The sequence below is a fragment of the Neovison vison genome, chromosome 13 (assembly GCF_020171115.1).
Source record: "Neovison vison isolate M4711 chromosome 13, ASM_NN_V1, whole genome shotgun sequence".
Lineage (NCBI taxonomy): Eukaryota > Metazoa > Chordata > Mammalia > Carnivora > Mustelidae > Neogale > Neogale vison.
Window position 1 is genome coordinate 106,553,516 of NC_058103.1, and position 21,707 is coordinate 106,575,222.

At 41.6% G+C, this 21,707-nt stretch overlaps 1 protein-coding gene across 3 annotated transcripts; it reads right to left on the minus strand.

Annotated features, from left to right (window-relative positions):
• Window positions 1-367: 367 nt before the first annotated feature.
• SPG21 (SPG21 abhydrolase domain containing, maspardin) lies at window positions 368-20,571 on the minus strand. Of its 3 annotated transcripts, XM_044229583.1 has the most exons (10): window positions 20,402-20,571; window positions 19,678-19,793; window positions 16,790-16,876; window positions 14,001-14,162; window positions 10,270-10,350; window positions 9,192-9,337; window positions 5,576-5,684; window positions 4,502-4,609; window positions 2,350-2,490; window positions 368-1,090 (listed from the first exon to the last, which is right to left on the minus strand). In XM_044229583.1, exons 3-10 carry the CDS (start codon window positions 16,850-16,852, stop codon window positions 974-976), a joined length of 927 nt encoding a protein of 308 aa, XP_044085518.1. In that variant the 5' UTR covers window positions 16,853-16,876; window positions 19,678-19,793; window positions 20,402-20,571; the 3' UTR covers window positions 368-973. The 3 variants fall into 3 exon arrangements, with proteins under 3 accessions (XP_044085518.1, XP_044085517.1, XP_044085519.1); XM_044229582.1 differs by lacking the exon at window positions 19,678-19,793 and having other exon boundaries at window positions 20,402-20,570; XM_044229584.1 differs by lacking the exons at window positions 19,678-19,793; window positions 20,402-20,571 and adding an exon at window positions 15,273-15,377 and having other exon boundaries at window positions 16,790-16,834.
• Window positions 20,572-21,707: the final 1,136 nt, after the last annotated feature.

The following is a 21,707-nucleotide window of genomic DNA, read 5'->3' on the forward strand; positions in this document are numbered from 1 at the left end:
TTAAAGGACACTGTGAGGCTGCAATCAGCAAAATCCAGGCCGTGGGAAATTCTATAGAGCAAATGAGCCTGTTTCTTCTACAGAGTAACGGCAAGGGAAAAAAAAATTGGAATTTACATTCTACAAGAGATTTAAGAGACATTCCCACTGAGGAGGAGACAAGAACGTATGAAAAGTACCTGGCACATACTAACAGCTCAGTAAATAAGGGCTACCGTTACTTGACAAGGAGCACACTGCACCTTAGTGAGATTAAGTAACTTACCTAATGTCACAAAGGACTGGCCAATGACACAATGGCCCGCTTCTCAGAAAGTCCTAGGTCTATGTAGCCCAGTTGGGCAGCTATAGTAATCACCAAAGCCACTCACTGAAATTGAATTTTTATTCCAAATGACTGTAATGGCTAGAAAGACAACAGATAAAACTGAAAATGATCTGCTTAACCGGAAGTTAGAAGTAGTTGATTTTGCAGGAGAGCAAACGGTAGGGTGACAGAGCGCCTTGGCACTTGTGATAATGGTTATGACCAAGAAAGCATAAAAATAACCAATGTCCTTCCAATATACAATCTGGATGTGCAGCATTTACAGCAAATAACATAAAAAGAAAGAGAGGAGGAAAGAAAGTAAAAGGAAAAAGAAAAAAATAACCTCACAAAACCCCAAACCTCAGAAATTAACACTCTTAAGAACACGGTGGTGAGAAGACTTTTGGTAGCAAAATTTTCACAATTCTTAAAATGGGAGTCTTCAAAAGTACTTCCTCAAATTCAAAAGCTAAAAAAAAAAAACAGTTACACTGGCTCAGAAGAGCTGCCGCCTGTCACAAAGATGACAAACAGTCCTACTTCCAAACACAGTGATCACCGGCGAACCTGACCACGGAACGGGGTGGCTGCCCAGCAGGCACTCACGCCGCTGATTGTACAAGAACTCTCTGGACCGCTCGTCATCAACAGGCGACGCCGCAGCTACTGCTCCTCCTGACTGAGGCTAAGGCTGCCTTTCTGCACCTCCAGTTCCTCGGCGCTGACCATTGACGGGTCAATGGCCGCGTATTTGGTTCCGTGGAATTGCAGCAAATGGATCTATGGAAACACAGGATCATTATTTTCAACGCCACGACAGCACAGAAATGTTTTATACTTCTAAAATTACAGAGGAACAGGCGTGTCTGGGTGGCTCAGTGGGTTAGACCTCTGCCTTTGGCTTGGATCGAGATCTCAGGGTCCTGGGATTGAGACCCACATCAGGCTCTCTGCTCAGTGGGGAGCCTGCTTCCCCCTTTCTCTCTGCCTGCCTCTCTGTCTACTTGTGATCTCTGTCAAATAAATAAAAAAAAATCTTAAAAAAAAAAAAAATAAAATTACAGAGGAACACATGTTGATTACAGAAAAGTTAGAAAACACAGGAAAGTCAAAGAGGTATTTTGAAAAAACCCCAATGTGGGATCTTTGCTCCCTATTTCCTGTGTTACAAGTCTCTATAAAGTTCCTATAAACTCTTCACCAGCATTTTCAACAGTGGTGCGCTGCTCTGTGAGTAGGTGTTTACCTTCCTACTTTGCTGCTGTGACTCAGGTCCTTCCCATCCTCTGCTGTTCTGAGTAAGACCGTGATGACTGTCTCGAGTTTTTGTGAATTTCGGGTCCTCTCCTTAGGATCCACTGCCACAAGCAGATGACAGGACTAAAAGACATGACTGGGTTTTGAAGCTCTTGATACTTCTTGCCAAACTACCAAAGCAATAATTTCTCACTATTTTAATTAAGCCCATTTGGGTAGAGGATGAAGGGGCAGTTTGTGTGTGTGTGTGTGTACGCATGCACGTGTTTTTTTTTTTTTTTTTTTAAGTTTTATTTATTTAAGTAATCTCTACACTCCCCGTGGAGCTCGAACACACAACCCCGAGATCCGGCGTCGCATGCTCTTCTGACTGAGCCAGCCAAGTGCCCTTCCCTGTATTTTTTTTTTAATGCATCAGAAATGGATCAGAAAGCTGCTTCATGAAGGTGTTCTGCTCTGACTGAATTTACTGTATTCAGGAGGCAAGGTCATATCATAGGACGTGGCTACTTCGGTATGTGTGGATGTGGACCTGCTCTTCTTAGAAAAGAGACGGTAGGCAGAGAGTCACTCAACTGTCTCTAATATACCCAGCTGAATTCTGCTATAAATTATTAATGTAAACCACCTTTTTCAAGTGAATGCCTCATTCCTACAGAGAACTCTGTAGTTCTCTTATTCTACCATCAAAAAGAAAGAAAGAAAAGAAAAGAAAAATAGCTTTATGTTTCAAACCATACACTTTGCGTTCAAAGTGCTCTGGCTTCCAAGCTGGGACTTACCTGTACATAAAGATTCACCTCTGCACTTCTGCACAGGTATGGGAAATTGCCTCCTGTTTTAAGGTGAGCCCTCCGGGCATTAGGATACAGTTTGTACATTTCTTCTTTAGCCTCAGTTGAAAGTGCACTCTGGTCAAATACCTTCAAAAAAAAAAAAAAAAAAAAGAAAAGAAAAAAAAGCCACAAAGCTGAAGCTTACCAGTATTTTAATATGTTCTTTGCACATTGTGGAACATGCCTCCAAAGCATTTCTTGCTTGTGAAGAGACACCGCTGAACCCCAGGCCATCTCCTACTCATCCCCGGTGACTTCTAACTCCAACATAAGCTACAGATTCTGTTGTCAAACATCTCTTGCATTCACTGGGGGAAAATCGTGTCATGAATTTTTTCTCCTCAAAAACAGCTGACTAAACTAAAAGAGTATTAATAGTGAAAGCCAATTAATTTCAAAAAGATCACTAAAATCCCAAAAGAACGTTTACTTTATTACCTAAAAACAGTTACATAAGTAGTACATGCTCAGTAGAAAAAAAAAAATCCAAAAAAAATTTTTAAGAGTATAAGAAAAAGTCCAGATCTTTTCCTGGGGGAGCCATTGTTAGCAGTTTGGAGTATATGATTCTAGACATCTTTTAATGCCCACATAAACTTATGTGTACATACAAGCAAATTAATTTTTTAAATGAAGCACACATAAAAAGCATCTCCAATGTGCTGAAGTTTATACACCGTTTTCAGTGACCATGTACCCAAGTGGTGAGCTCAGTTTGGAAAAATGGGCAAGCAGTGCAAATGTACTGAGGACCAAATATTTTACCAAGAGTACTGAAAACCTCGTTCTGTCATGGCAAATGTCAGAATGTAGAGATTCCAGTTGAGAATGAGAAATTATTACTTACATACTTGTAATGGCTAATTTCCTGACAAAAATCAATTCTTAAAAATATGTTGATTTTAGCAATAAATCCATTTATGAGGCAAAGTTACATGGTATGCAAGTTACATGATTTAAAAAAAATAAGCCAAAACACAATGGAATACCACTTTGCATCTATTAGCACGGCCATTATAAAAAAAAAAAACGGGAAATAACAGGTGTTGGGGAGGATATGGAACCACTGGAACTCTTGTGCGTTGCTGGTGGGAATGTAAAATGGTACAGCCACTGTGGAAGATGGTATCATGGTTCCTCAAAAAGTTAAACACAGAGTCACCATATGGCTCAGCAATTTTACTTCTAGGTACAGACCCAAAAGAAGTGAAAGTAGGCATTCAAACAGATATTTGTACACCAATACTCTGAGCAGCATGATTCATAATAGTCAAATGGAAGAATAACCCAAATGCCCATCAACAGATGACTTCATAAATAAAATGTGGTATATACTAAAAGAGAATTATTATTCAGCCTTTAACATGCTATAACAGGAATAAACTTTGAAGACATTCTGCTAAGTGAAATAAGCAAGACACAGAAGTACAAATATTATATGATTCCACTGACATGAGGTACACAGATTAGTCAAATACATAGAGATAGTATATAATATTATATATAGTATGTAATATTGGTTACCAGGGTCTGGGAGGAGGAAGGACTGGTGAGCTAGTGCTTAATGGGTGCAGAGTTTTAGTCTGGGACGATGAAAAGTTCTGGAAACGGATGGTGGTGACAGTTGCACAACACGGCAAATGTACTTAGTGTCACTGAACTGTACACTTAAACATGGTTAAAATGGTAAATTTCATTATGTGTATTCAACCACAACTCAAAAAATATAAGAAGCAAGCTTTTGTGCCTATTAGAGTTTATAGAATTCTTGATTCTCTGCCCCGTGAGGCAACTTTTCTTTGCTGCACATATCTGGAGATGACAACAGCAAAAAATACATCAAAATGGGTAAGGACTACCATGCCTGTTTATGTTTATTCTGATTTCAAGGGTGTTACTCCTACCAGGGAAAATATGGGATAAGCAATAAATTGACTGTTTTAGAACTGAAAAAGCTGGGGGGGAGGGCTGTCCAAAAAAAAAATCCAAGGCAGCATTTGAAGAGGCATACTGAAAAATTATAAAATAATTACGAGGAAGCTCTTGATATATACATTTAAAAAGGTAAAGCATCTATTTTACTTAAAAGGAAGCTTACATCCATAATGGTCACAGGGATGTCCCGAATCTTATGAGGTTCCACATAAGAATTTTGACAATTCAGGGTAAGTCTTGAAGCCAGTTCACTCTGCCCCAAACTTTCCAGCTGCAGGAAGAAACACAGGCAAAGTATTTGGATTAATTTTGTGCCTCACGTTTACATTAAATCCACAGCTGATATCTGTGCTTAGAAAGATGGCATCATGTGAGGGCCAGGTCATCTGTGAGGAAATACGATGTACCCGGGAGATCAGCACTGGGCTTCCCAGCTGGTGGCGCTGTTCTGGGCATCAGTAACCTTCAACCTGTGCCTCTTCAATCAGGTGCCTGTGGGCAACAAGCCATTTTCCAAAGACCCACACTGACAGATCAACATTTTTAAGAGATTGTGGAGCTGGAAGAGACCTCACGAAAATCATCTAGCCCCGTAGCCCCTTAACTGCAAGTGTGTAGACTCGCTACTTCAGACTCCCTCAGGGAGGAGAAGGGGGGGCGGGGAGTAGAGTAAAAATATAAATTCTCAGACCCAATGCCCAGGGATTCCAGTTCAATGGGCTGGCGAGGCTTTGGAATCTGTCTTTCTTTCTTTCTTTTTTTTTTTTTTTAAGTAGGCTCCATGCTAACCCCGAGATCAAGAGCCGCCCGCCAGGTGCCCCCAGAATCTGTATTTTTTTTTTTCTAAGATTTTTATTTATTTATTTATTTGTCAGCGTGAGCACAGGCAGAGTGGCAGGCAGAGGGAGACGGAGAAGCAGGCCCCCGCTGAGCAAGGAGCCCGATGTGGGACTCAATCCCAGGACGATGGGATCATGACCTGAGCAGAAGGCAGCGGCTTAATCAACTGAGCCACCCAGGCGTCCCCGGAATCTGTATTTTTAAAAGCTCCCCTCAAGTGATTCTGATGAATTACTTACAAGCAGTTAATATCTGTTGATGTACTAAAGTAAATATGGAAGACTGCTTAACAAACATCTCTAATACATACTCAATGAGACAGACAGATCATCAGGAACCAAGAAGACATGAAAATTCCTAGTACAAGGTGGCCCCCTTCAAATGCCATGATCCTTACCCTGTCCACCATAAAATCAATAGCATCAGCCATCATAGGGTCCACTGGGCCAGATGAAAAGTTTCCGAGAACGATTTTTTTGAGCATAAATGATGGCATCAGCCAAAAGCTGTAAAACAAAGATCTGGTAATTTAAATCTGCAAGACTACACAAAAATAGCAAATATTCCATTCACTACTGTAGCTTTGTATTAGCTAGGTACTTAGGATCTAAAGATAAAAAGAGCTGGTCTCTTCTTCCAAACAGCTGCTTTTGAAGCATCTTGTTTTTACATATATTTTCCCAAGCTCTCAAAGAGTTACGGTTTAATATGATCAAAGTTTTATTTGAGGATTTAGAATAATTATAAGCAGTATTTCAAATACCTTTACCAAGGAAGACATTTAGATAATTCTGAGATTTTGTTTTAACTAATTGGCTTTATTTCTAATGGCTAAATTATTTCCTTTAGAAAACTGAAAACTTGGGCACCTATGTGGCTCAGTCAGTTAAGTGGCCGGCTCTTTTTTTTTTTTTTTTTTTTAAAGATTTTATTTTTATTTATTTGAGAGAGAGAGACAGTGAGAGAGAATGAGCGAGGAGAAGGTCAGAGAGCGAAGCAGACTCCCCATGGAGCTGGGAGCCTGATGTGGGACTCGATCCGGGGACTCCAGGATCACGCCCTGAGCCGGAGGCAGTCGTTCAACCAACTGCGCCACCCAGGCGTCCCAAGTGGCAGGCTCTTGATTTTGGCTCAGGTCACTATCTCAGGGTCATGGGAGTTAAGCCCCGCCTTGGGCTCTGTGCTCAGCAGGGAGCCTGCTAGAGATTCTTCCTCTCCCTCTACCCTCCTCACCCTCTGAAATAAGTAAGTAAATCTTAAGGAAAAAAAAAAAGAAAACTGAAACCTTAAGATCTCAGCCTTCAGGTTTCTATCACCTTTTGAATGACTGATATTTCAAAATAGCAAAATGAAAGAGTTATTGTACCTCCCGAAGTTTGCTACAAGCAGATTCAACTGGACTAATTCAAAGCAATTCAATCTACGAATTTCTGTATGTGATTTTTAGTTGGTATTTGTTACATTAATTACAAATGCTGACAGCCATTGTCTAGGGCAAATACTACTTTCTTTAAACCTATGCTAGAAATGACTTATAAAAGGAGCAGACTACGTTCTGACGCGTGTTCTCTCCATGGAATGGCTTGTTGGAAATTAGCTTAGCTTCCCTCAACAAGCACAGCTGGCCATCTTTCATTACCTTTCTCCGTCCCGCCTCCTACGGCTTCCACATCTTCTCAAGGTGATGCTGCCTAGGTACCCCCTGTGAGGGGCAGATCCTGTTGGCTTTGCCTGCCCCTGTAGCCTCAATGCGTGGCATGTAGCAAGCACTCAGATACCTGAGAAAATATAGCTCACATGCAGAAGCACAAAGTAGGGGGAGCCACTTTGGAAAACAGTGTGGAGATTCCTTAAGAAATTAAAAATAGAGCTGCCCTATGACCTGCAATTGCACTACCGGGTATTTGCCCCAAAGACATAGATGTAGTGAAAAGAAGGGCCATATGTACCCCGATGCTCATAGCAGCAATGTCCATAGTCACCAAACTGTGGAAAGATGCCCTTCAAGAGATGACTGGACAAAGAAGATATGGTTCATATATACAACGGAATATTATGCCTCCATCGGAAAGGATGAACACCCGACTTATGGAGGAAAAGGAAAGAAAAAATGAATTGGGGGAAATTGGAGGGCGATACAAACCAAGACAGACTGTGGACTCTGAGAAACAAACCGAGGGTTTTGAAAGGAAGGGGGTGGGGGGATGGGTGAGCCTGGTGGTAAGTATTAAGGAGGGATTCCAAGAGCTTTGGGTGTGGTGCATAAACAATGAAAAAAACAAAAACAAAAAACAAAGTAGGGGCAGTCTTGGCTTCTGGCAATTAAAATCATCAAAAATAATCAATGAGCTTTAGTGCCTTTTCTGGACATGAACTCTTTGTAGCTAATGTATTGTTGCACAGTTGCTCAGCAAACTGCTGAGATAACATCAGGAATAGTTTTTAAAAAGACCAGAGTACCGTTTTTATTTTAAGTAAGCTATACACCCAATGTGGGACTCAAACCCAGGACCCAGAAATCCAGAATTGCATGTTTTACCAACTGAGCCAGCCAGCTGCCCCTTCAATTTTAAAAAGATGTGAAAATCATGAAAACAATGTTTACCTATAGCATTCGGGGAAAATCAACCTGGTCATACAGGTATGTATATTCACTGGGCCTTTTTTTCTTTTCTTTTCTTCTTCTTTTTTTTTTTTTAAGGATAGAGCCTAGCCTCACTAGCAATGAAAGAAACCACATTAAGTCAGCTTTAAAGTGACTATTACATACAGATCAAACTACTTGAAATGTTATCTTCAATGAAGGGATGGTTCAAAGGAAACAAGCCCCCCACTGGTTGCCCCACAAATCATTCCACCATTCCCATTGTTCTGGAAGCTGACTACCGTGTCATGATGTGCAAAATGTCTGCTGACAGACTAAATGTTCTATTCCCTCTATTTTTGGAAACACATCTCAAGGAAATAACCCAGAAAGGGAAGGGAAAAAAGTGATTTGTACAAAGATTTACAGTAGAACGAAGAATAGGGGGAAACCACATGCCTAAAGAAACTGTGTCAGTCGATATACAGCAAAATAGTAAGTGGAACAAGCAGAACACTGTATTAGTTTTACAGGCTCTGTATAACTAATACTGTAAGAGCACATGAATGTACATTGAACAAAGCTAAACAATAATTCAGAGTAAGAGTAATAGCTGAATTCAGAGTTCATTCCAGCTTTTTTTTTTTTGCAAAGGTGATTGTTTCTAATTTTACTTATTTAAAAAATTTTTTTTTAAGATTTATCTATTTATCTCTTTATTTGAGAGAGAGAAAGAGAACAAGTGGGAGGGGCAGAAAGAGAAAGAATCTTTTTTTTTTTTTCCTTAAAGATTTTATTCATTTGACAGACAGAAATCACAAGCAGGCAGAGAGGCAGGCAGAGAGGAGAGGAAGCAGGCTCCCTGCCGAGCAGAGAGCCCAAGGCAGGGCTCAATCCCAGGACCCCAGGACCATGACCTGAGCCCTGAGCCGAAGGAAGAGGCTTTAACCCACTGAGCCACCCAGGCGCCCCAAGAAAGAGAAAGAATCAAGCAGACAACCACCCTGAGCACAGATCCCGATGCGTGGCTTGATCTCAACCCTGAGATCACGACCTGTCCCAAACCAAGATTTGGAAGCCCAAATGACTGCACCACCCAGGTGCCTCTGATTGTTTCTTTCTTTCTTTTTCTTTTTTAAGATTTTATATATTTATTCATGAAAGACAGAAAGAGACGCAGAGACAGGGGAGAAGCAGGTTCCCTGCTGAGCAGGAGCCCCATATGGGACTTGATTCCAGGACCCCAGGATAATGACCTGCGCCGAACGCTGACCCTTAACCACCTGAACCACTCAGGTGCCCTGATTGTTTCTAATTTTAAAAGCCAGGGTAGTTTCCTTAGTGCAACAAAAAAAAACCCCAAAATCCGCATTTTAAAAAATTCTACTGAACGAAAGTCATAATTTTGGCCAAATGTTTACATTCTTACCTGTTTGCAGTCCAAGTTTGGTTGAAGATAGAGGTGTCACTGAAGGAATTGCAGAGGATGAGGGAATGGACTCTGGGAGATTTGTGTGTATATTCAGCAAATTTCTGGGCCAAAAAGCCACCCAAAGAAGCCCCAAAAAGATGAACCTAATTGCAAACAAATACAAGAAGGATACTAAAACAATAATCAATTCTGAACATAAATACCCCTCAAAAAAGTTGTTTTAGTTATCACCAAGCAAAGAATATAATGTCATCACTAGTCTTAGATGAAATATCCATAGCAGTTCAACATTTAGGAAATACTGTATTTAAATACAATTTAGACACATACCGTCAAGAAAACAATTTGTGTACACAAATACAAGGTAAAAAAAGAAAAAACATTACCTATAGGTTGCACTAGAAAATGAAGCCATTTAGTAATTTATGTTTAAGAAAATTGTGATTTGATAATTCTACCCCTAGGTACATACTTGAGAGAACTGAAAATGTATGTCCACACAAAAACCTGCACACGAATGTTCAGAGCAGTGTTATTTCTAACAGCCAAGCAATGCAACAATCCAAATGTGCCTCAACTGACAAATGGATAAATGCAATGTGGTTCACCTACCTGACGGGATATTATTTGACCATAAAGAGGAATGCGAAGTACTGATAACAGGCTACTACTAGGATGATTTGTGCAGACACTATGCTAAGTTGAACAACTCAGCTAGAAAAGATGAATATTGCATGATTCCATTTACACAAAATACCCAGAAAGGGTACATTTACACAGACAGAAAGTAGATTAAGTTGCCAGGGCCAGCGGGAGGAAGGGTCAGGAGTGACAGCTAATGACTATGGGGTTTCTTTTTGGGGTGAAAAAAATTTCCTAAAGTCGATTGTGTTGATGGTTGCGTCTATCTGTGACTATATTACAAATCCTAGTCGCACACTTTAAAAGGGTAAATTATATGGTATGTGAATTATATCTCAAAAGAACTATCACTTAAATGAAAGGTAACACTACCCTTTATAATGTAAATGTTGCATTAAAATCACATTTAAATAATTAGTTTTAGGGGACTCACCTTATCCAGCTGTAAATGGTCTAAAAGTTTTCTGAATCCGTCACAGAATTCGAGATGGTCCCAATAAACTGGATACTGCAACTGAAATAACATTAGTTAGTAACTATATACAAGTGAAAAATTTAGGACTCCCATAACAGCACTTCTCATTTGCTCAAGCTGTCCTCCTTATTCAAACTATGTGAAAATAAGCTCTCACCTTCTTCTAAACTTTGAAATTCACATTTTACCTAACAAACCAATTTTTAAAATAGCACACTAGTGAAATTGAGTAACAATTTCAATTCACATCTATTTCCTTCCCAAATAGCTAAGAAACTCTGAGGTTCATGGATGAACAGGGCCGAACCCTTCCAAGTAAAGAAATACTGTTTGCTCTTAAATCTACCTTAATTCTAAATTATGGCTCTAAATAAAATTCTGCCTGGGGAGAATTCCCTCTTTTTTTGGTAGCATGGCATAAAGGGAGTATTCAATAAAATTGTTCCTTTTTTTTTTTTTTTTTAAGATTTCATTTATTTATTTGACACAGAGAGAGAGAGAGAGATCACAAGCAGGCAGGGAGGCAGGCAGAGAGAGGAGAAAGCAGGCTCTCTGCAGAGCAGAGAGCCCAATGCAGGGCTCCATTCCAGGATGCCGGGATCATGACCTGAGCCCAAGGCAGAGGCCTTAACCCACTGAGTCACCCAGGCGCCCCTGTTCTTCTTTTTTTAATTGACTTAGTCATTCTGATTTCTTATACTTTTGTGACCAAAGAAGTATGGTGCTTGACCCTAAGTAGCTTATGAATTCCGATGAGGAGGAGGAAAAGAAATACAAGTCACTAAGTCCCTTGAGGGTATTCTAGTTTGTCACCGAAGAATTGCCCTCTCTTTAATAGTAAGCAAATGAGGGGCACCTGGGTGGCTCAGTGGGTTAAAGCCTCTGCCTTTGGCTCAGATCATGACATCAGGGTCCTAGGATCAAGCCCCACATCGAGCTCCCTGCTCACTAGGAAGCCTGCTTCCCCTTCTCTCTCTTTCTGTCTCTCTCTGACTGCTGCTCTGCCTCCTTGTGATCTCTGTCTCTCTATCAAATAAATAAATAAAATCTTAAAAAAAAAAATAAGTAAATGATGCCTGACAGGCTGGTTGTTTTAAGTACTTAGATTCATTCTATCACTAACAAATCGCTGGAATAGATACTGCCAAGTATATAATAGGATAATTTTAGACCTGATGGAATTACGTAACTTTTACTATTAAAAATTTCATTTGTAGGTAAGATTCCACTATTTTGACAGGATGGAAAAGAGCCTCTCCCTAGCAGAAAATTTGAGAATTTGAGTCAGATGACAGAAAAGAAAGAAGATGATATATATTTATTTTTTTATTTTTTAATTTACATTTTAAAAAAATGTATTTATTTGACAGAGAGAGCATAAGCAGGGGAGCAGCAGCAGAGGGAGAGGGAGAAGCAGGTTCCCCACTGAGCAAGGAGCCTGACCTGGGGCTCAACCCCAGGACCCTGGAATCATGACCTGAGCTGAAGGCAGACACTTAACCAACTGAGCTACCCAGGTGCCTCATGAAGACATATATATATTTTTTAAAGATTTTATCTATTTATTTGAGAGAGTCTGGAGAGCGCATGCCTGCGTGAGTGGAGGGGAGAAGCAGAGGGAGAGGGACAAGCAGATTCCCCACTCAATGCAGAGCCTGGAGCCCGATATGGGGCTTGATCCCAGGACTCAGAGTAAGACCTGAGCCAAAGCCATGCTTAATGACTGAGCCACCCAGGTGCCCCAAGAAGGTATTTTTATGAAGCCTTTAATTTAAAGATATCTATGCCCTAGATAGGTAATAAAATTGTATACAACTTAACACACAGACATACACATAAATATATACAATCGAGTACAAGTAAAACTAGAAATCAGATAAGATCAGTGGACTGTATTAATCAATACCCTGGTTATGATATCCTACTATAGTTTTGTAAAATGTTACCACAGGGAGAAACTGGGCAAAGAATAAAAGGGATAGCTCTGTATTATTTTTTGACAACTGCATGTGACTCTATAGTTATCTCAATAAAAATTTAAATGAGAAAAGGGCCTGTGCCTTTTAACTGTGAGATACTAACAAGTATCTAGTACATTTTAAAACCTCATGGAATTAGGCACATAAGGACAAAGTAGCTTTGAAGTCACCATTGGCCTTTTCTGTCTATTTTTAAGAAATCTCTACACCCAACGTGGGGCTCAACCCACAACCCCGACATCAAGAGTCACATGCTCCAACAAACGGGCCAGCTAGTCGCCCCTGGACTTTTCTTTATTCTTTATCTAGCTAATGAAATAAGGAAACCCCACGTCAAGAAGCTTGAGGGCTAAAAGAAGTACCCATCTGGAAGGCAAAGCAAGCATGACCTGCCAGTTAGGAGCAATAAAAACACAGTCAACTTCAGATAGTGCTCTAAAGTGAGAGAGAAGCCTGCGGCCACTCAGTTTCCCCCATCCTTGGCTGATTAACAGCGGCCACCAGGAAAGCTACTACCGTGTCCTGGGCTGCAGCGGCCATCTTGCTCTCCTAAAATGCTGTCCACCAAGAGGAATTTATGAAAACCCAGAACAAGGGAGGATTATGTTGCAGAGACTCAAAACACACCATATGAGGAATGATTAAAGAATGTGGAGAATTTTGCCAGGGAAGAAAAGACCTTGGGGGAAGGCAGCAGGCGGTGCTGATAATAACTAGTTTTCTCCAGAAGGGCTGTCAGGAGGAAGAACTGGGATTTGTTTTGTGTGGCCCTAGTTGGTGGTAAACCCAGTAGAATTTTCAGTTACCTTCCAAGAGAAGAGATCTGGTCAGAGTTTTCTCTCCTTCAGACAGTAAATAAAATAGTAACAGCAATACTCCCACAGGGAGACCTGTTTAGGTGTTACTATTCCAGCTCCCAGAAACAACTGCCTGCTCAAAGCCGCAGTCTCTCCATCCCGGGAAGCCAGGAGACCAGCCTCCACTGTTACGCAGTCCGGGCATGCCACAAAACTAGTCACAAACAACAGCGACTTCCTCACCTACGCTGCTCTCCCAGAAGGGATTTGAGAACAATCAACGGGAAACTAGATTTAGTCCAAACTTAGTAATAAAATAACAAAAACAGAAAACTTAATCAAATGCTGAGATTATGAGCATTATAATGAATAAACCTCATCTCAACTGTTGGAAGACTTACATTAAAGCAAGCTTTCAGTTACCCAAGTGTTAGCAGACCCCTTTCTGTGGGAGAGTGCACATTCAACTCCTCTGGAAGCAGCACGGTCATGAACTAGGAGGGGAAATAGAGTCAGAAGACTCTGGTTGGTTCTCCCTACACCCCCTAGTGGCCATGACCTGCCACGATCACCCAAATGACCTGAACCTCCATTTCCTCATCTGTAAACAAGGCTGATGTTTCCTACTGTTCAGACTTAAGACAATCTACGTAAAAGCTGGGCACAGAGGTTTCCACAGTGGTCTGTTCCCTCTGCTTCTCTGTGTGTCCGTGTACTGTACAGCCTTCCTTCAAAAGATTTCATTTCACATTTAAGAAAATAAAAAAAGTGTCTTCCTTCCATTAAAAACAAAAAACAAGACACCAAAAACATGGACCATTACTATAGTTAGTCAGAAACAGAAGCACACACATACAAAAAAAAACCCATGAAATGTGGACATGAATTGTAATAATGACCCAATAATACTTACAGCTATAACCCGGTAACCCCAGCCGGTCAACGCCAAGATCTGCCTGAAAAACACATCAGCAGTTCCACTGACAGGGGGGAGAAAGATCAGAGGACACCTGATATTTCTGGGGCCCGCATCATACAGCGACCATATTTTACTATCATCATCATCCACGATAATCTGGAGGGAAAGTTAGAAGAAAAGAAAAAAGGAAAAGTTATGGATTTGGTTTTATACTGTTACTTTATACTGCAATTTCTCTTACAATTTTAATGTCACTGCCTTGGTTGTTAACAAGGTTCCCTGGGGATCACACCAGATTAGCATGTATAATAAACTGCTTTGGTCTCTTTTTCCCTCTTCAGTGCTAACATATTACACAGAACTGCTTCATACTCTTCCAAAGAGCTGTTTTCAGAAATCAGTTTTTAATTTCTTTCCCATCCAGGATTATATGAAGCCCGATTCTGTTTACCATTAAACAGTAAATTCTGTATATGGCATCTTATTTCTTTCCCATACTTCTGGCTGTGTGTGTGTAGGAGGCAATTTGCCAAGTCATTCTCCAGCTCTGTCCAGAGGGGAGAAAAGACTCCAGGCTCTTGGACAAACTAGGGAGAGATGGTCACACTCAGGAGATGGTTCTGGAAGCTGATCCAGACCATGTCTCTGAGGCGGGAGACTCTTGCTAGAGAGGAAGGAGGCCGCAGCTGTAGGTGTCCCTGTCCTGGGAGAATGTTTCAAACCAGTCAGTCAGGTGTTGGGAGTCGGCAGAGGAAAAAACTGTCTTTCTGGGGAAAAAAGGGTAGGGGGCCTCAGAAACCCTCTTGAATTAGTAATTCTTAACCAGCAGGGAAAAAAAGATGAGCATTAAATAAGCTGAGTCAAGTCAGGTGCTCAGTGCTGAGTCTGGCAGATATTTTGTGTTCAGTGAGTGTTAGATATCAGTATTATTCACTGCATAATCATTTTTGTTTTCTCTGGCTCACTTTTTGGTGGGATTTGGAAAAGTACATTTACTGCCTGAACTTTTGCCAATGCAAATCAATATTTATGCCACTTTCCCATTAAAAATCTCAAGGTCTCCAGGTTCTGTTTTCGGAGAGCTCCTAGCTGGCAGTGCTATGGGCCCAGGGGGTCACTGAGATCACGGATGTCACTGGGAGCAGTCAAATGAGGCAAGGTAATGTCCAGAGGACCCTAACAATTAGCTTTTGGACTTCCCCAGCTCACAGATGATGACAATAACACTCATACCTGTGTTTTTGCCCTTTGTATTTTGCCACTCACCATTTTGCTTTTCATTGTTTTTTGGGTTTGTTTGGTTTGTTTTTGTTATGATTGTGATGAAAATCTCTTAATGGCTTTTGACAGTACACACAGTAAATCCCGATCCTGTAGTAATAACATTCATATGAGGTAAGATATTCAGATCTCCAAGATTTTCTAAGAAATTATTCCAATAATCCATTTGGAATAAGTTTATCACTTCAATGTTCTCAGAGTTCCCTAAATGGCAAATCTGTCAGAATTATATTTGATAATTTTAGAAGACACAGTGTCTCTTTGTAATTTAAAATCTAGCACCACAAAATTTCAAGCAAACTTATCATGACTTGTGGACCAGACTGAGGTCAGTCTGGAGAAAATGACATCAATGAAACTACTGGCTATAACTACTTTTAAGAATATTTCAGTGAGTCTGGTGTTGTCTTGGGTCTGGAGATCAGCTTACTGAGAAAGTGAGTCCGTCAAGAGGAGCTCACATGAGTTACTTGCAGGGATGGGACAAGGTAGAGGGGCCCCAGAAACCAATTATCTTTTAGCACGACAGTGTTTCCCATGGAACAAGAAGGAAGGGAGGCTCCTTTTGTTAAGCAGTGAAGTATTTCTGGCTTTGAAACCAGATTAATTTGATTCTAATCCAGACTCTACTAGGCTGTGTGACCTTTAACAGGTTAACCTCTCTGGATATCAGTTTTGTCATCTATGAAATGGGCATCATTACCCACTTTGTTAAAACGTTCAAAGAATTAAATAAAGTATCCGGGAAATTCTACAACACTGCTGGTTATATAGCAGATACTCTGTTTATAATTGGAGGAGAACTGTATCTCAAATTCTATATGGAGAAAAGTTCTGTTATTAATTCAAACCTGCATGGTGCTTTCACAGATGTCTACCCTGACAAAATGATTATAATAGAGACACAGAAGATTTTCAGATCACAGTAACTCTCATACTTCTGCAAAGGGATCAGCAAAGATTTTGCTCTGTGGCTTAACTAGCTTTTGTCTAGTGTGATCCCCAAACATTTGTGATTATTTGGGGACTCAGAGACAACAGTCAAACTTCAATATAAGTGCTTGGGGTTTTTGGACATTCCAGGCAAATAAGGTTTCCTGAAGATGCCTACCACTGCAAACAGAGGACCTATAATGTGACCCAAAGTAAATCTTAAATCTGACGAACAGTAAAAGGCTTTATAACAGAATCTGACCACACTTACTATGCAGTTGCTGTTACTGCAAGTTTTCCCCTAAACGGAGTACACATATTCCTGCTTGCTTGGATACATAAAAGCAATTATAAAATAATGAGTATAGTTATACCCACTTTTACTCTTGAATAAGTCTCAAAAGTTGACTGCACTTGACAAAGAAGAGGAGAACTTTATGCTCTGCAGCCCACAGTCACGATACTTGGCAATGACCTTTACTCTCAAACACTACTAAGGCATAACATCTCAGTCACAAAAACAAAACACAAGATTTTGAGAAGAAGAGGTGTAGTAAAACCATACATACCTTTTTAAGGGGAACTGTACTTCTAAACCAGTTATAATCAGGAGAGACTTTAATCTCTCCCATGATTAGCTGAAATGGAGGTTAACCCTGAAATAAAAGCATGTGATGTTTCACGTCAAGAATTCATGTTTACATCAGAACTAAATGTAGAGTCTGGTCTAGCTATACCAACAATACCTTAAATGGTAAAACCAAGGAAATGGACTATTTTACCTCTTGTATATACTTAAGCTACAGAAAACAATTTGGTGCAATCCTATAGTCATAGAGCAGGGTAGGGCCCTTGAGAGATAATGACTCCAACTCCCTCGTTCCTCCAGATGAAGAATCCAATCTAGAAAATTTAAATGACTTACCAGAGATCACATGGCTATTACAGAGCTAGGACCAGAGGCAGGGAAGAGTCTTTTCTGACATCAGACTGCCTGCCCTAGTTAAATGACTGCAAACTCTGTTGACAGTATCTTAGAAATCTATTTTAACAAAGATGTAGAATTATAGGGAACAGTCCACACTAGAGAAAGGAGGTTATGTAAGCGTGCCTCCTGATCACTTCACAAAATGCCATAAATCTAACTCTAGTGGAATATAACTTCAGAACTTCACATGTAGTACTTAATGCAAAATACAGGAAGATTTGCTGTTCACGTTAGTGTGATTAAAAGTGATATAACCTCCTCTGAAAGATCTGTGATAAAATACCAGAATAGGCTTGACGGCACTGTATCTAGCAACAAAACATTTGTCTTTAGAAAAAATTGGTGATTTCTAGCTTTTATAGCTCTGTGACCTTGGAAAAGTCACTGACCCTCTTTGGGCTTGTTTGTCATCTATGACAAAGTCTAGAACAGGGCTTGGCACAGAGGTGTTATCCATTGACAAAATGGATGACTATGTCCTAAGAAGACTGGACCAGGCCATCCTAAACTCCCTCTGACTCAGCCCTGTAAGAGCTTCGGACTGGCTGGGCATCTTCAATTGAAAGCCTGCCCCTCTTTGCTAAAGCATCTGTGTTATGTCATAATAAGAAACTGAAATTACAGCTCTCTGTTGCAGATTCTTATTGCCAAATGAGGAACTTCCACCCACTGGTTTGGAAGGATTCAAATACTTGCTGTTCATCTTGTCCTCTACCCCTAGGGTGAGTCTGGATTTCCTACTAGGGCTAGGATGTGTTCATGACCACTAGACTTAACTCCTGGGCTGACTCCGAATTGTCATTTTAGAGGTTCTCTGGACTGGCTAGGAGCTGGGGACTCTAAACCCAATGAAACTCTTCCCTTTTGGCCTCCCACATCTGCTGTCTTGGGAGTACAAGGAACTAACAGTCTTAACAGTTACCTCTAACCTTGGGGGGTTACTAAACTAAACCCCAAGGAGATGGCAAATGTAGACATCCATTACTAAACCTGACTTACAACCCTGACATTGTAATAATGGTCTGTTCTCTCAAGGCTAGGATGGTGATTTTAGAAAAGTATGTTAAAATCATAACTTGTTCTAAAGAGTACCAAGAATATCATTAGCCAGTCTTAAGCTGAAATCAGTGTGCAAAACTGCAGTTATAATTCATACTGGAATAAAGAAAATCATTCTCTGCATATCCATTTTCTCTTAACAAATACTAACATGTTAAAAAAAAATCTAAGCCATTTATCTACTCAGCAGGTTTATAAAGCACCTAAGGCCCTTAAAGCCAAATAGTTAGCTTCTAGATTTGTCAAACTTGGGACAAATTATTCAGTTTTGGAATCGGCTGCAATGTACAAACCAAACTATCATAAAGATCACACATAGATCATACACATACAGATACAGATTATACACGGGCACACACATTCACTGTCATCCACTTCTTCCCACAGCAATAAGCAGAAAGATGTTCCTTACCACAGTCCGCGTTATTATTCACAATCAACTCAGTATTATAACTTTTTATAACTAATCTCACTAGATGGAAAGATTCCACCCAACTGTGACTACATTTTTGTAGGGGCAAGTGATTTTAACACTTGTGCTAGTTTGGCAGCACATGAAAGGTAAGACAGATACCAAATGTTGCATTTGACCAACTGAGGTCTAAGTGGGGGGGGAAAAAAAACAACTCACTGCTGCAAAGGCAAAGCAGCTGTGAGTGGTATGAAAAGGAAGTTTGTTCTCCTAGCTCTCTTTCATTCTCTAAAGGGGTATACTTTTCCAAGTCACAAGAGGAACATTCTGTATATGGGAAAAAAAAAAAAAAGTTAACTGAGATTGCGACCAAACTGGTCAGTATTAAATAAGAAAGAATGCGGATCAAATGTGGACTGATTTGATCTCTCACAATTCAATTCTTCCACAAAAACAAAAGCACCTGTTCACGCTGGTGGGAAAAGGGCTGCAGACATCAGCCTCAATCTTGCCTAAAGAAACCCCTCCTCAGGGAGTGCTTTTGACACCCAGTCCTCTCTAGACCTTGAGGTGCTAGACAATAAAATTGCCAATTTTGAGTGTGCACCAAGAATTTCATGCACTTATCCCTCAGGGTTTCAACAGAACCTGCCAGTTTACAATCAGCGAGATTGTCTTTAAAAATGTTTAAGTCACATAACCAGCTTAACTAGTCAGAGGTTTTTGGATTCTTTATCTCAATCTGTAGTTGATCCACATATGGACAATCTGTGATTATTAATAACAGCAATAAGTAAATATTAGAACCTGAGGGTCTCTTTATTAAAGAGATCCAACTGGCGATCCAACTGGTTTTTTTAAGGGCAAGTCTCCATAGATCACCACACCAGTAGAGAGCTATCCTATTTTCAGATCTCTTCAGGGGCAGATTTATCCCTATTCTCTTCAGGAACTTACTCCATTATTGTCTAAACCTCATGGGAGGAAAAGCTGCCTACCTGACATTTCTTCGGTGACACCTCACCTTGTGCTGTCTCGGGATAAAAGCTCTTGGAAATTTGCACACAGTTATTAAGTTACTCCTGAGTCTCTTGAGTCTTTCTGCTACAAGGAGCTGGAACATTGCACGAGGAGACAAAGAAGCAGCATAAATGCAGAATTTTTAACTCCCCAGGAAAACCAGAAGAGGAAAAGCAAAACACTAGTCCTGCTACCTCCCTCACACCTGGCAATGACAAAGACATTTGTCACTGAGGTGCAATCTCCAAAATAACTAGCTTCTCTGCTCAGAGTTCTTAAAAGTTGAAAAACATATTCCTGGACTGCAGCAGTGTATCCCCAGGACCGGATTATAGCAGTACGCTCCGGTCCAGCGCCCCCTCCAACCCCCACCCCAGATGATCCAAACACAGACCCCACCCCACCCCAGTCCCACCGTGAAAGCCTCAAAAAGGCAGAGTCACAGGTACACCGACCACGTCAGGAACCCAAACTCGACTTCAGACAGACAGACAGACACACACACACACACACACACACACACACACACACACAGAGGGACGTGCGATCACGTGCATGGTCACATGGACCAGCCCACTAGGGGCCACACAAACAAAGTCACACCAACGGAGGCAGCCGCGCACACTACATACACACCCACCTGCAAGCCTAAACACATCACACACCCACACCCCGCTTCCCAGGCCCTCACCCACCCCTCACCTGCCGTGGCCTCCCCCACGTCCCTTTTCCTCTTCCCCGAGGCGGCTCTTCCCTCCAGTAGGAGCGCGGGCCGTGGGGGTGGCTGGGCCCAGCTCACCGCCGGCAGCTAGAGCACTCAGTACCCGCAAGCGCCGCGAGCTGTGGGGGCGAGCCGGAGGGCGGGCCTCCGAGGGGCGGGGCGCGCGGCCGGGCGAGCCTGGGCCGCCGCGCTCCCCCTCGCCGAACGGTTCGCGCAGTGGGCGCGAGCCTTGCGCTTCCGGGTTCGGAGGAGGCGGAGCCACGTTATGAGGAAGGGGCGGGGCTGCGTGGTTCCGCCGGTCACCATGACGACAGGACGAGATACAGATCTAGGTGAGTGACTCCGGGCGCTCTCAGTACGTCCTGCGGGTTGGGGTTCGGTGTCCGCCTTGGAGGTGGAGGCGCGCTCGGGAGGAGGTCCGAGTTGCCTCTGGGTCAGCTATAGGTCACCCATTCGATCGGGCACCGAGGGAGAGACTGCGAGTCGGGGGCGCCTGACTCCTTGGAACCTGCCTCTGTCTTCAGTTCGCGCCCCCCTGGAGGAAGCAGGTGCGGACCGTTTCTCTCCTCCTTGTAAAGCTTTGGGGGACCCCTTTGGGTTACAGGCTTTGGTGAACAGCGATTTGTATACTGTCTTTCCTTGGCAAGATTTTTTTCCTCTTGGCACAACCAAGACGCCCTCCGTAGTCCTCCCCTGTAACACCCCTTACAACACTTTCCAGACTTGGGCTGACATTCTGAGGGATTTCTGAGAACGGCTCCCCCAAACTTCCAGCTCCTGCATCACTTTCCCTTAAAGGTATATAGAATATTAATAAATTTGTAAACTTTCCTCTTAGGCAAATGTGGCAGAGGTTACTCACTAAGGCATTTGCAGTTTGCTGGAAAAAAAAATGTGTAATAAGGTTGGATAACATGTAAATCTTGTTTCAAGTCTTTTTGTGATCCTGCAAGGTCCTGTTGAAAGTGCCTCCCCCTAATCTGTTTTAGGGAAAGCTTTTATCCAGTTTAAAGCCTTTGGTTTGTGCCCCTACCGCGGCAACTGTTTATGGGATTAAGGTCAGGGAAGAATCTGAGTCAATTGCACCCTTAGTTGTGACCTCTGCCTTCCTGCTCATGAACGTTTGGTCCCATTCTAGAACTCCTACAAATCCCAGACGCATTTCCCAAGACCACAATCACAGTTTAGCGGCTCCTCCCCACCCCAGCACTTCTTTCAGAATTTTCAGTCAGTCATAGGAAGTGGTCTTTTATTATAAACACCAGGTAGGTGCAAAGGGCATATTTC